Genomic DNA, 16,622 nt, shown 5'->3' with positions numbered 1-16,622 from the left:
TCATTTATTTTTAACCTTAGGCATACACGACTTTCTGGCGAAAGTGAATCTAGCAGCCTGTGTGAAATGCGCTAGGCTGCACTATTCTGCATCAGTACAAATACGTGCATGCTTTGCGCGTGTTTTGCTTGCTTCATGAGTGTTTCTGCATTATATGAGTGGCTTTGGAATATAAATCGCAGCACGTTTCAGATGAAAAAAAAAATGCGACTTCTATTTCTGAAAATATCACAGTTAGGTGATTTATAACTAATAGTTTCCAGCATTATTAATGCAAAGCACGTGATTACAGTACTAAGCCGCTGCAATGGAGCAGCTCTAATGCTATTAAATTACAGATGATGTACCATAGAGCAAAAAATTAACAGTGAAAGTAACAAAAACTTGTAAAATACATTTTAATGGGCATAATTAAATGTGAAAATAACAGAAGGATATGCAGTCCATTACATACATTTCTATCAAAGATATCTAACATTATCAAGCAGAATTTGTTCTGACTCCGTTTAACTCTGAGTTCTTGTTATATTGTATTACCATTTTCTAAACTATAGCGAATAAACTGTGATAATGGGAGAAATGTTGAAGGTGTCAGAATAAATTTAGGTTTGACTATCTATTTGATAAATAAAGTTAACCAACTAACCTTATACATACTCTTTTGGTTTCTGTACCCAATATTTAAAAAAAGTACAAATGCAATAAAAATATTGGTATCGGTACTCGGTATCGGCAAGTACCAAAATTAAAAGTATCGTATCGGGCGAGTACTGGAAAAAGTGGTATCGGTGCATCCCTAGTTTGAGCTTTTATTTTGAAACCGCGATGTATTCTCCTGAGTTTCTGTAGATTTTTAAATGATTTACCTTACAAATCTGATGAAATGGCGCACGTTGCGTTCCCAGACGAAAGTTATAATAAACCCAAACTCACAACAACATGCAGAGATGGAGTTTGAGACGCTCCACACATGTAAATGATGACAGTTCCTGTGGAACTACTGTGAACTGTGTGACGCTACACACGCTGTGTGACAGATGTACTTAACCTACACGCATGTAAATAATTAAAGCACATATACTGTATTAGAACTGCATCGCATATAATTATTTATCGTAGCGTTTGTGAATTCACAATTATGCTTAATTATGATTTTTAAATGGGTTTAATATATCATGTAGCCTTGGAAAACAGACTAATAATGTGTTTTATACATTCTCGTCTGTGAAATGCGCCACTTCTGGTATTTTGCTGGTTGATCGACGTTTACAAATCTAATAGTCTAATAAAATAGACGAATCGCGACAGCCCTACTATACTCGTTGAGCCATTTTTGTTAAATGGAAACCATTCTGAAAAAAAGTCATATTATTATATTATATACAACAATTATATTCTAAAAAATATTTTTTATTTTGAATCCTCAAAAGGAAATTTAGTGAAAAAGCAGCAACATCAAACACAGAGTGTGCAATGCTAGCTGAAATGTCATTCCTGTTGTGAGTCTCAGCTGGATGGCTTTTATGTTGATAGAGACAATGGCATACTCAACCTACTGTGGCACTGATGAGAAAAGCATTCTGGGATATGAATAGATTGGGAAGCTTGTCAATTTCTGCTTCGGGAGCAATGATGTAGTATCGATTGGTCATTGATCTTCAGTCAAGGTGGAATGCATCTAGATAGCATGGTCTAGCTACTGCCATTTGTCCTTAAATAATCATGGCGGTGAAGACTGATTCAAGCTATAAATCAAATCATTTTCGTATCCTGTACTGGCCAGTACTGACAGGGTTACTAGAAACTAAAACGGTTTCTAAGAATGAAATAAACACAAAATCAACCACTGAACCAAAGCCTACAAATAAATGATAGATGTCACTGAAGCCGTACCCTTTCAAAAGGCACTAAACTGTACCATTTAGGTACTAATGTGCACCTTTTATGAGCGTATTATTTTACGATTATTATTTTCTTTAGTTTGGAAGCAAAAACTAGTAGTGACAAAATGCATTAAAACATAAATAGTTTTACACATTAAGTACAATACAAAAAAAAATCTCTCTCTATTTTAATTGAATTTGCTGAATTTTCAGCAGCCATTACTCCAGTCTTCAGTGTCACATGATCCTTCAGATATCATTCTAATATGCTGCTCAAGAAGAAATTATAATTTTTATCAATGTAGATAACAGTTGTGCTTCTTTATAGTTTGTGGAAATTATCAATGTCATGTGTCCTTGGTAAAATTATTAATTTCTTTAAAAATAAATAAATAAAACAAATACAAAAAATACTGACCCCACACTTTTGAACAGTAGTGCATTTGAAAATAGTTAAGTGGGTATGGAACAATTTCAGAACAAAAATGTTCAGAAATTGCCATTTAGCCACTTTATTCAAAGCTAAGTCCCGAATGCCTGAGGTTAAGTGCTTTACTTAAAGGCACAATTGTGAAAGTGGATGTCAGCTCTGCAGATGTAATTCTCAAAGTCATGGGTAAATGCTATCTATAGTACTCAAAACATAAAACCTTTGTATTATGACAATAAGCTCTGGACTCTTCCAGTGGCAAGTCAATCAGGTGTGCAATGACGAGTACTGTTAAAGTACTTGTCACTATTAGCATACGTTATTAAGAATAAGGGTAACACTTTTGTATAGGGACTAACTAGTTGCTTATTAGCATGCCTATTATTAACATATTGGCTGTTTATTAGTACTTATAAAGCACATTTTCTGCATGACCATATAGTACATGTCTAATCCTACCCAATACCTAAACATAACAACTACCGTACTAACTATTAATAAGCAGCAAATTAGGAGTTTATTGAGGCAAAATATGTAGTTAATGCTTGTTTAATGGCGAGAATTGGACCTTAAAATAAAGTGTGAATAGAATAAGTTTGTTTTACAGTATACAATCCAAACATCAGCAACAATATATTCATTATATAAACTCTGGACTAGAACCAACAGTGTGCACTGGTTTACTAAGCTCTGACATTTAGCCAAACGATCTAAACATATTCCTTTGAATCTTGGCTCAGGGAGATAATAATGGTCGGTAAGAGAAAAAGAGATGTGTGTGCGAGTGTGACAAGAAAGCCTAGATCCATGCAACTCATGTTCTCTCTCTTTTTTCTCTCTGAGATGAGAGATGAAGACGAGAAAGGTGACATTTGGAATTTGAATGTCACAACCGGAGAAAAATGGCCCTTTGTCGAACGCTTGAGATAAATTGATCTGATAAGGACAGCGCTGCATGCATTAGTGGTCTTTAGCTGGGCATTTAGTGTGTCTGAGACGATGTGGAGGAGTAGGAAAAGGAGGCGCTGGGGTTAAGGCTAAGATCACATTGCACAGACAGGCCCTGGAAATGTCAAGGTACAATTTACAAATTGATTCCAGCGACAATAGAAAGTCAATGGAGAGGTGCGAGCAGGTCTTTGTGCCACAGTATACGCAAAAAGAGCTCATCTCTTCCGTTACTTCCACTATAACAATTTTTTTCAGCTTTAATAAATGTAATCTCTGAGCAAGAGGGACGGCGCGTGTCCAGGGTGTCAATGCAACGCAAGTGGAACCAATGCAAGCAATACAAAAACGACACAATTAAATTACAAGATTTTCTGTGACCTTGATCTGATGAAGAGAACAAGAAAACAGGAATACACACATACACGCACATATAAATACCGCTGCTGCCAGCACAAAGCCTTATCCTGCTCCTTTCTCTCTCTTTGAAGAGCCATTGAAGTGTTGAAGGTATAAAGAGGGAAACCTCAGAGGTTCGGCTCCACGGTGTCTATAAAATCAATATGAGCACTCCACGCGGCAATGAGAGCAGCACAAACAGGGCACTGGGCATTAACAGGCCTCTGTTACAGCACACAATTACTGTTTACATAGCACTTTCCTGACACACACACACACACCCGTGCAGCCTCAGAGCCGTTGCATGCTTTAAACTGTGGCTCTCTGGAGAAAGCAAGGCAGATGCATATGCATATATTTCCAATAAAGAGAAACTTTGTTCTGAACAAAAGAACAAAACTCACTGACTAAGCCACGTGACTGCATCAGAATGAAAGACAAACACACACAGCTTAAGATCAGTCAGTAGCTGCCAGGGTTGTGTGCCATTCAGAAGTGAATCGAAAATGACTTTTATATTCCAATTGCTGCATTTGAAACAAGGTAGCAGAAGGATGCAGAATTGCAATTTGAATTTGAACTCATATAACTATCAAGTAGAAAAGCTAAGTTTGAAGCGGTGTTGTTACTGTTAACTAAAACTAAAACGAAACGAATAAAATAAAAAATATTAGCTGAAAACTAAAAAAAAAAAACAGAAATGTTGACTCGGCATCAAACTGACAATGTTTTTAACTAAAAGTTTAAATTGAAGTGCTAAACTAAAATGATCAAAATAGAAGAAAAAATGCTAATAAAATTACAAAAGCACAAAATAAAATCACTAAAACTTGAGCAAATTAAAATTTAAACTGAAAATATAAAATGTAAACACTTAAACACTTTTATCCACAGAAACTTAGTTACATTCAATGTATACATTTGATCAGTTCATGCATTTCCTGCGAATCGAACCCATGACCTTGGCGTTGCTAGCGCCATGCGTTTGAGCTAGAGTAATGATAAACAACAAATAATAAATCAATATTAATAATATTAATTTTTAAAATATAAAACCACACAATTACTATTAAACACTGTAATTTAATATAAAGAATACTAAATAACATTGGCTTTAAGACAAAATATCACTGGTTTGAAGACAAACTTCATTTGGAGAAAAAACTAAGTGAAGTTTATTAAATTCAAATTTACTCATGAATTGAAAGAGATCCAATTATTAAATTCAGATTTTTTTACTAACTCTGGCAGAACAGCAATATAAATCACATCAATTGTTTCTCTGCTTCTCTAACAGTCATATAAAGTGATTTGAAGCACTTTCATTTTAGATTGCTGTACATCTGAACGGATAACACACACTTTATCAACTCATATTTTGACCAGTGACAGGCATAAATGAACAACCAACCCGATATCTGAGGAAGAGGAGGTTAAAAAGCCCTTGTAGAACACTCAAGAACCACTCTGGACTGATTAGAAGAGCGCTTGAGAACATTGCTATCTTACAGCGATCTGATGCCTATTTTGAAGTTTCTCTTGGTGCAAGATGACAGTTGAGCATGATTGGCAAGAGCAGCCCGTCAAGCATGAGCACAAAAAGGTGGTTTTAACCAGGGCTTATTATAGACCTGAGCTTAAATAGTGACTGGTTTTATAAGGGGGTCACAGAGGCATTCGCGATTCAGCTATGAGTACGAGGAGGAGAGAAGATTGCGCGATAAGCTTATTCAGAGTACAGTCTTCTCTTAAATGGATTTTTAAGTGCTTTGAAGAGTTCTACAATGAATGCCCTGCAAAAAGTTCCTCAGAAGCATTTGAAATACAAAGCAGTTTGATTCTAAAGCTACAGTATAGAGCAGAAATGAGCAGACCGTTCTTATATGGCAGTGCAAAAGATAAATATATTGCGAGGTTATGTAGGGTCATCTCTACATGCATACTAATTGGACATTAGCATCAGTGTTTATCACAAGGCAGGATTTTTGTTCAAGTGAACTGCAAACCCTCAATTTCCATTTTTATAGGTTCACATTGAAAAGAACTGTCTCCAGATCTATTGCCTAATTTGTGATGGTTTAAACTGAGAAAACAGTGACCTGTTAAATAACTGCTTTCCATCCCGGCTCGGGAAAAAAATAAGGATGACTCATAACTGGGAAAAAAGTTTTAAATGCCGTGCAAGCCAACTCAGATGGTTTGAGTGTTCTCTCTATCTTCTGCACATCCCACACAAATATGCTCCGTTCCTCTCTCTTGTCACAAGACAGACATAACACAAGAGTCATTTGTTCTTGTAATGTTCATATTCGAAATACTGCCATTTTACTAATTTCTTGTGTAAATGACCACTGCGAACTGTGAGTGTAAACAGAAGGGAGGAGTTACAGGCACACAGGGGGAAACGGGACAGGTGCGATGAGATACCATCACTGCAATTTCGTCTCTTAGGTGAGACCCAGGTGTGTTAATGCAGGATGAGTAAATTAGACATCACAATTATCCTCCTGAAGAGACTGTAAATGTTTCTGTGTAAAAATATAAAGGTTTACTGGACAAAACACAATTTTGAGATAAGAAGTTATATTTTACGTCTGATTTAAAAATCGTTGGTGATCATAGCTATGAATGAATAACAAGTGAAAAATCTGTCAAACAGCTTGCCACTGGGACAGTACCCTAAAACATACACCCACTTTACCTTTAGTACGTCTTAAGATATTAATATGTACCTTTCATAAGAAATAAATTTCAGACTGATGTCAAAAAGTACAGTGTCAAGCTGTTGTACTCCTTTTATTTATAACGATTATCACTTTATCATCAGAACCACCAGGTCCTCTTGTTCTAACATCCACACAAGCTTCTGACAAGGAGGGTAGCACTACTTTTCAATGTGGACCCACAAAGATTGCACAAAATGGACAACGTCACAACTGTGAGAGTGACCAATATGCGCTCAATTTTTAGCATATGCTTAGTTTTTCTATATTTGTTCGCAATTAATTTGAATTAAAATGTTTCCCATAAGCCTATGTTTACCTTTTTTGATTAAATGAAGCAGGTTGGGTTAAGTTGAGGCGTGTATTTTTGAGCAAAATATATTTGATTTTCACAAACTCATGCACAGAATGTAAAATTCCCATGTTTTCCATTTGTTTAACAACCCATATGGTAGTGCCAACAACAACACTCTTTATACTTGACCTTGATTTACAGTTGTAGAGATAGGTTTAACGTTTCTAAACTACTTTAATATGAAACAGAAAAATATGGGAACATCATATCAGTGTTTTACAGTGAAAAACACGAGTTACAGACGTTGAAATGTGTTACAACATTCCCCGGTCTTTCCTATATGGGTACCCCGTTTGTGTGATGCTGAGCAAAAGACTAGCTGCAGAACTGCAGAACGACAGTAATCACAGCGTTCTAATCTGTCCTGCACAAATCAAAACTATGTATAATATTCTGAATAGTCGGTACAACTGTCATTTGCCAGTTGTAGAAATATATAATGTAGCCTACAACCAAACTGAAAGGCTGAATGCGGTTATAGCGTCTCCTTTACAGACAATACGCACTATAAAAACACACTGTGCATGTTAGTAGGTTATGATACAGTCTCAACCTATTAATCACAATTCATTATAACTCACCTTGGTTTGAATGGACGGGGTCCGACAAAATCAATCCCGGTAAAGCAAACATGAAGAAAAATATTTGAAAAGTCATTTTTTTGTATCCAGTTGTGCACGCAAGTCGGTGACAGTTACTACAGAAATGAGTCCGAGATTAAATATCCAGTAACAAAACACATTTAACTATTGTAAAGGATTTTGCGCGTCAACCGCCTCGTTCCCCGCATCGCGAAAACGCGGATACAGAGCGACACAAATGCCAGCCCATTACGCACAACTACCGGCGGTACTTGAAAAACTTACAGAATTTACCCCATAAATAGGATAGAGACTGTGAGATAAGTTATCCCTAATGCTGTCAGGCTGTCAACACTTGAAATAAAGAACTAGACTAAGTGTGTTCTCCAGTCGTCAGTGTCCATTAACGGGCTTTCCTCCTCTCTACGCGTTAACACGCGCTTCTCTTCTTCACACTATGTGCCGTCGACACACAAGCCTGGCGTATATCACGCGCTTAAACTAGTCAAATCAGTCTCGCGCACGCAGACAGACCAGGCACGAGAGCTTCCACGACGCTTTCAGTCTCAGTCGCGCGAAATGTGATCTTGAGGTGAGAAGCCCAAGTGAGTTTTGCGGATCTAGACGGAAAACCAGCTCATCAGCACTAGAGGGTGTTCGTTTCCACTCTGTGCTGTGCCGTCCCGCGCTCCAGTCAAGGCTAGCGAAGTCCGGCGTGCGTATTTAAAGCATGGGACATAAACAGTAAGTCTCCTTTGGTCTGCGGCTCCTGTAAGGGGACTCAAACTGCACAGGTTGTCTGTGCATTAATGTTATTTCATGCGTTTTTATCATCACTGACACATTTCTGTATGCATACCCATTTCTATGTTTAAGATGTTGAAACATTCTTCAGCTCTTTTGAACTTTTGCAACTATAGTAATATTAAGCGCATCATCCTTTAACTATATTATGAACTATAATGCAAGGAAAAAAACCAAAGGTGCACTGCAAAGTTTTGCCAGTGTTTTGTAAGAATTTACAGTAATTTATTACAACTAAATTCAGAATTTGATTATGTAATCCATTCAGATCTGGTCATTTTCAAATCATAACGCTACAAGTCTGTAATGTATTTTTTGTAAACAGTTGTTTTGTTTGAAAGTCATTATGTTGATTAGTGTTCCTTTGTTCCTTTGTGGCTGGAAACTTGGACCTTATTTATTTTAATTATTTTCCCCCCATGCAGCTGATGTAATAGTGCTTCATAACACAGTGTGGTTGCACTTACATGTGGAACAAAAACTTTGACTCAAGACTGACTGGCAAATTGTAACTGCAATTTGAATATTGCACATGTAAGGACATAAAATATATAATACTTCAAAATACTATTGTGGTAAGCCAGTTATTGTTTCTGAATGATTCTGAGTTATTGTTTCACAAATTCTAACACTAAGCTTAACATACATAGCAATGATGAAAATCAAGAAACAGATTAGATAAAAAATAAATAAATAAATAAACAAAACATCACAGGTAATTAAAAGTGACAACAACAGAAACAGCAAAATAGAATGGCACGTTGGACAAAAATGCAACCGCATAATTTATTCATGCCGCAATGCATGATGGGAATCTAGGCACTAGCAAATTACTGTTGCCATTACACTTAATCTACAAAAATAGCAGCATTGCATTAGATTACTGCTACATTCCTGCTCTCGTCCACTGTGAAGTCACACTACATTTTTTACAGTGCACAGTTCACCTCTGAATATAAACAGGTTATAATTCACACTTAGGGCAACTGTGCAAATGCATGACCTGATTTATCTGTTGTGGTCTGGATCCTATCGCTTACTGATGTCCTGCTTGTGAGAGTCTACAGTATATCTGCTTGTCACGCCTGCGTAATTCAGACATCTAACTGGCGTCTAATGGTCTCAAATGTGAAAATAATTCCCTCCTTCACCCTAATATCCCCTACATACAATCAATTCAGGATGGTTATTTTTGCGCAGCCATTAAAGGTCATCCGATGCCATCATGCATACACAATATGCTGAATGTAATTTATTGATTGACTGGAGACATGAGGTTTTGAGGAAAACAGGATTTTAATATAGGAGATGACATGAATTAGGTTTAATTCTGGCTAAGCAGTAGCAATGCATACAGTGTGTGAACATCTAATATTTAGGCAAGTAAACAGATGTTGCCAATATAAAGTATAGAAGTAATAACTCTGAAGTATATATATATATATATATATATATATATATAACTAGCAGTTTAAAAGTGACAAAGCAAAATAAAAAATGCACAATGGGAACCTAAGCACCAGCACATCCTATTTGCTTTTGTTTGTGTGTGTGTGTGTGTGTGTGTTACATTACACTTGCTACACCTGGTCATGTTTGCAGTAAAGTCCCAATACATAAAGTACCAATCAGTAGTCAGGAATATACTGTATTTATTTATTTTTCTATGGTATTATACTACCGTTGTTTTCACCCTCTTACAAAAAAGATGAAAGCTTCCACACTCTTTCTTTCCACAGACTACCATTAAGCTAGAGCACCATTAGGCTTTCACACAATGCTCCTTTAAAAGTACTATTTGTATTTTTATGTGTGAGGCCAATATTGAATTAAGATCAAAATGCATATATTACACAACATTTGGAACAAATGCAGACACTTTTCCTTAAATATGTATTCAAAGAATATACTGCAAGTACAGCATTTAGTATGAATGAACGAATGAATGAATAAGGTATTTATATAGCGCTCTGTGTATTGCTGTACACCCAAAGCACTTTACAGTCATATGAGGGGTCTCTCATCTAGGTATCTAGGAATATATGGGTCTTGCTCTGAAAGCTTTGCCTGATAGGTCACGGATCACACATGGATGATGCAAGATTGCCAAAAGCAGTGCTATATGGGTAAGTTTGCCAGTGCAAGCGTGATTGAGGAGCCCCATGTAAGCGTTACAAGGATCAGCTAAAGCGACAGTTGTTGCAGGTTGACATTGATCCCAAAAACTGGAAGACACTGGCTGCAGATAGATCCAGTTAGAGGACCCTCCTAAAGAAAGCTGCTGGGGAGTTGGAAGAACGCAGAGTGATAACTACCCAGGAGAATCGCAAACATTGAAAAGGTCTGGCTGTCCAATTATCCAACAGCAGCGACCCGTTCTTTCCTTGCCCCATCTGCTCCAAAGCGTGCAAGTCCAAGATTGGCCTCTATAGCCACTTGAGAGCCAGCTGCCCCAGACAAAACCCTTCTCACTGATCTTCAGACACAAAGAATTCGCCATGATTATTATTAAGATTATGTTCTTTAGGTGTACAAACACTGCCTATTAATTACACTATTTTGGTACACATTTTATTTGTGATCTGCTTTGTGTGAAAGAATATTAAGTGTCCACTCATGACAGAGAGTCAGTATGAGCTGCAATCTCATTTAGCATGCTGTCATAGTTTATCAGTAAATATCTAAAGAGATCTGACATACTGTAATTGGCATGATCACTTCATGATAAACAACGCAAAGAGCCTCTCGTGATCAAATATTTGTTCATTGAATAGTTTTACTGTATTTACTGAAGGCCAGATTTTATATTCCATAATTATTTTACTTGCAATACTCGAACAGAGCTGTCACCATGGCTGTGGTAAATTATTTTGCCATCTATTTTCATTTATTGTCTGAAAAATAACAAAGCTATCACAGATCTATATTTCTGAATCTCCTCAGCAGAAAACAAAAGAACATGTACAGTAAATGCATCACAATAGACTGCACTGTTTAAAGTGTGTGTGTGTGCGCGCACAGCAGCGAGCAAAAACCAGTTTGTGCTTTTGATTTCAAGAACATCATACCTAACACAGAGAAGATGACAAGATTATTCTCCTAGATGAAAAATGGATGTTTGGCTGGGAAAAGAAAACATCAAATGAAGGTTAAAAGAAGCACAGCTGTTCGGTTTTCTCCACACCACGAGACTCCCGGACTCTCATCTATGAAGCTGTCACTTTGCAAGATTGATAATGGACTTGCACTAGCAGTCTCTTTAAACCTGCCAGAGTTTTCATTCTTTTACAAAAAGATGAAAGCTTTCACTCTCTGTCTTTCCACAGGCCACCATAAGAGTGCCATTAAGCTTTTAGACATTGGGTGCTTTAAAATAGATATTCTCAATTGTTTTTATGGGGGTCAATACAGAATTAAGATCAAAATGCATATTTTACAGAGTTTGGGCAAAATCTGGTACTATAGTGTCTTTAAAGGTATTTTTGTGAATTATCTTAACACATACCCACTCTCATAGACAAAGAGAGATATAGGGAGACGCTAATGTGAAAAGGTCTCTTGGTATTTAGGTCTATAATAGCATGGGTCACGGCACTGAATTTGACCACATTCTTCTATACGATAGGCACCGGTGCGAGCTTAATTATGTCTGATTACCTTTTATAAGTCTCTGTGCGCGGGCCTCTGCTCTCGTAATGAACCTGCATGAAATCGTTAAAAAGTAATTGTGCGTTCGTCCCGGAGATAAGCCGCCGCGGCGGGACAAAGCGATCCTGACACAAAGAAGATTTCTCGGCGCGGGAACCGCGCGCAACACCCCACCGTGACTAATGGCGTGTGAACTCTAATCTGCTGCCGCAAAGAACGAGAAGAGAGGAAGTGCAAATAAATGGAGAGAGTGTGTGCTTGGCATCATTGGACCAGACTCAGCCCACGAGGACAGCATGACGAAGTTGATTATATAGTCTGTTGGTCAACTATTAGCACCCCTGCACAATCAATGTTCGTTTAGAACATTACAACCGGTCGATAAACAGCGATCTGAATGTGATTCTAACTTTGAGTTGCTCACTGACCTCCTGTTTCCCCTGTGTCCGTTTATCACTTCAGTACCATGGACAGCGACACTATATTCTAATAGTGCCCGGTTATCACTTCAGCACCACGGACAGCGACACTATATTCTAATAGTGTCCGGTTATCACTTCAGCACCACGGACAGCGACACTATATTCTTATAGTGTCCGGTTATCACTTCAGCACCACGGACACTATATTCTTATATGTGACCCTGGAGCACAAAACCAGTCATAAGGTTCATTTTTGTGAAATTGAGATTTATACATAATCTGAAAACTGAATAAATAAGCTTCCCATTGATGTATGGTTTGTTATGATAGGACAATATTTGACAGAGATACAACTATTTGAAAATCTGGAATTTGAGGGTGCAAATAAAAATAAAAATATTGAGAAAATCACCTTTAAATCTGTCCAAATGAAGTTCTTAGCAATGGACATAACTAAATGAAAATTAAATTTTAATATATGTATGGTACACTCTAAAAAATGCTGGGTTGTTTCAACCCAACGTTGGGTCAAATATGGACTAACCCAGCTGTTGGGTTAAATTTTTAAATTAAAGTTTTAACCCAAAAGTTGGGCTAGTCCATATTTGACCCAAAGTTGGGTTGAAACAACCCAGCATTTTTTAGAGTGTAGGAAATTTACTAAATATCTTCATGGAACATAATCTTTATTTAATATCCAAATTATTTTTGGCATAAAGAAAAATTTATAATTTTGACCCATACAATGTATTGTTGGCTATTGCTACAAATATACATGCGTGACTTATGACTGCTTTTGTGCTCCAGGGTCACATATATAGTTAGACACATGGAGACAAAAGGATTCTGACTTGCTATTAATTAGTTAATTCTTGCCTGAATGTTTTTATGCAAACATCCCACTCATGCCCATATCTAATCAATCCAACATACAACGGTTGTCAAGTGAATGAGAATAATCTATTTTCTGAGTCACAAATTTTCACACAATGTAACGTGGAGATAAAACAAAGCCTTTAACTTCCCCTCATGGTTCGCAGCTCTAGACAGAACACCTGGCGTGTTAGCATTAATTACTGTATTGATTGATTTTGTGGCCTGCTGAAGTGTGGCTAGGGGGGAGATTCACTAGAAGAGGTGATACACTGTTTTGAGAATCAGACGCACGTAATGAAACAGACACTGGCCTTGTGAGTGTATTGATTGAAAGACCAAGAATAGAGTTCTGAGAGGAAGACTGACATGTAACAACAAAAAGGGCATACCTGAAACCAAAGGATTTCAGCTGAAAGGAGCCCTGTCAGTATGTGGTGGCCGATGAGGTCAATAAACCAGTCAGATAACCGACAAAAACAATATTGCCTCAGATAACCCCTCAACCTCTTTTAAGAAACAATTGTCTAATTAGCTCAACTGTTTTGATACCAATTACACACAGCACTTTAACTACTTCATCAACTTGAGTATTGATTATATGTGGGAGTTCTTAGATTTAAGAAAGTCAAAGTAACAGCATGTGATTTTCTCGACTTGACCTGCGCAGTATAAAGCATAGCGCGGCTGAATGACGGTCTGACCGGCGTAGTATTTGTGTTGTCCTTCACTAGGCTACTAAAAGGCCATTGTAGCATACTGTGATAATAGCAAGTAAGAGAGTGAGCATACTGTAGCAGCATGTAAAATGTCTTGCAAAATTATTCCTTTAGATACTGTAAAATCCCTAATCTCACACCATCTGAACCAGTTTGTTCACATCATCATTAAAAGAATAATTCACCCAAAAATGAAAATTTGCCAAAAAATGACAACCTCAGCCCATCCAATATTGAGATGAGTTTGTTTCTTCATGTGAACAGATTTAAACGGTGGCTTCCAACTAAAATGTGGTTCCTCTATCCATAATATTGCTTTCTCCATTGAAAAAGTCGACTGGCAGGAGAGAAATATGTACTAATCAAGCATTGTTTACAAGGGAAAACAGTCCAAACAGTCTAGTCGTATTTTGATTCTGATTAAGATAAACCGCTTTATTGATGGATTTGTGTCAAACACACAGATTTCACTCTACAAGATGTTAATTCATGAACAGGATCCATGTTGATTAATTATGGATTGTTGTAATGTTTTTTTTATCAGCTGTTTGGACTCTCATTCTGACGGCACCCATTCACTGCTGATTCATTGGTGAGCAAATGATATAATGCTAAATTTTTCCAAACTCATTTACATCCTTGATGGTTTGAGGGTGAGTCCATTTTCAGCAAATTTTCATTTTTGAGTGAATTGTACCTGCTGTTTCTATGCTATTTTCCCCTGTCAGTCTATATTTATACTATCTGTCACTCCACCGACTCACCTCTCATTAAAAACAGATTATTGCACATGTTCCTTTGTCCATTATGGTACTTACCACTTTAAACAGTGTAGATTTGAAATGACTAGCTCTTGAAATCCACTATCATCTGAGTGTGCACACACTCATCCTATCATAAAACAAACACTCCACAACATAATGAACTTATGGCAACAGATTTAAATTGCTTCCCTCTCGCTGTCCCCAAGGACTACCATGCAATATGTTTCAGCAAACCTTCGTGTAATTAAAAAAAACAATTTATTCATGCACACTCTAACACATATATTTCACACATATTTAGAACATTTGTAAAACAGTTTGCACATCTTCAAGAATGCAGATTGGCATATCTTCATGCACTTTGACAGTCAAATCCACACATATGCATGATCACTTTGTCACGTCACATGTCCACATGCTTGGCTGCTTTTTATTTGCATGATGCAACTTCCAATATGGTGCTGCGGCCATAACAGCTGGACCTGCAGCTGAAAGGACTAGCCACAACATCAGCACCAAAAGGAACGGCTGACTCATTTGGATATATTCTCCCTTGATGCACCAGTAGCATGGAAGAGCAGCTGACTCATGCAGATGGATGCTTTTTTCTGTATTCATACATTCATTTCTATATTCAATCAGCATGCATCATTCAAGATGTGTGATCTGTAATGCACTGGTATTTCAAGGTGGTATGCATTCAGAAGATGGTTTATAAAAAAAAAAAAGAAAGTTTCATGAAGACAGATATATCTCAAGGTCAAGGGACGGCACGTGTGCTGAGAATAAGTCTGTTTATGAAAAAGTCTCTTATGCTCACCAAGGCTGCATTTATTTAATCAAATCAAATAAATAGATAAATACATAATATTGTGAAATTTTACAATTTACAATTAAATGTAATATGTCAAAGTGTAACAATGTAAATTAACAATTTAATATATTCAAAAATATAATATATTCCTATGATAGAAGTATATTTATAACATTATAAATGTCTTTACTGTACATTACTGTACTAAATACGTTACTTTTTTATCAATTTAATGCATCCTTGCAGAACATGCTACAGACATCACCGTCTAGCTAATATTGTCATCCAGGGAAAGATTTAGACACACAAAGTCTGTTAGAATGTTCTGGAAATAAATTCTATATTGGAGAACTGTCCTACAACCCCCATACTGTCTATAGCTGACTGCCTGGTCAACCTTATTGATGGAGGACAAAAATCTATACAGTAATGATCAAAATGCATAAGGATGAAACATATCAAGACTATAGACATTCAAATCCAGAGGGGCCTGGAAAGTATAGATTTAATGCCAAGGTTAAACATGTGTAGCCAGACTTTTGACTTGCTCTTTCTGTTTGAGAACCGTCCACTACAGGAAGATGAGGCCTGATTGACGTCTAAAGCAACCAGCCATGGTTCACTTTGTTTTTATGTGCCTTTTAGGGTTGGCGTTATCTGAAGTAATTATACCATAATGATAAACGTCACAGGGAAATAAAAATACATACACTGTAAAAAGTGCTAACCTGGAATTGTTACCTTATAGAAATATTTCTACCCAATTTAATCCATATTATTTTATTTTGTTGGTATAAATGAATGTATATAGGTTAAATCAGCAATCTAAAAATAATGGACGTGTTTAGTCATCAGCATAATGAAAAAACGATTTTTATATTTTAATTTAAAATAGTATGCATTTATAACAATATACTTTGCATTATATTACCTTTGCTTTAAATTACAAAAAAATAAAAATAAAAATAAAAAATGCTGCAGTGAGATTCTAATACAGTGGCTGTCTGAGTGATGGTAAAATGCCATTACCATTATCTCTATTTTCCTCTTTTTGAAATTCACGAAGACACTACTTTTTTTTTCTATCTGAGGAAATGGGATCACAAAAATATTTTTATATTGATATTTGTTGTCTTCCTATCTATCTATCTATCTATCTATCTATCTATCTATCTATCTATCTATCTATCTATCTATCTATCTATCTATCTATCTATCTATCTATCTATCTATCTATCTATCTGTCTGTCTATCTATCT

At 36.6% G+C, this 16,622-nt stretch overlaps 1 protein-coding gene across 1 annotated transcript in view; it reads right to left on the bottom strand.

Annotated features, from left to right (window-relative positions):
• Nucleotides 1-7,846, bottom strand: part of LOC107552226 (ephrin type-A receptor 6-like) — a 97,770-nt gene extending 89,924 nt beyond the window's left edge. Inside the window, exon 1 of the mRNA XM_016234075.1 lies at nt 7,320-7,846. Within this exon, the coding sequence (XP_016089561.1) occupies nt 7,320-7,395 (76 nt within the window). The 5' untranslated portion in view covers nt 7,396-7,846. The remainder of the gene's footprint in view (nt 1-7,319) is intronic.
• Between the last annotated feature and the right edge of the window lie 8,776 nt (nt 7,847-16,622).

The sequence above is a fragment of the Sinocyclocheilus grahami genome, unplaced genomic scaffold, assembly GCF_001515645.1.
Source record: "Sinocyclocheilus grahami isolate Dianchi unplaced genomic scaffold, SAMN03320097.WGS_v1.1 scaffold443.1, whole genome shotgun sequence".
In the NCBI taxonomy this organism is placed as follows: domain Eukaryota; kingdom Metazoa; phylum Chordata; class Actinopteri; order Cypriniformes; family Cyprinidae; genus Sinocyclocheilus; species Sinocyclocheilus grahami.
This window is presented reverse-complemented; position numbering and strand designations above follow the sequence as displayed.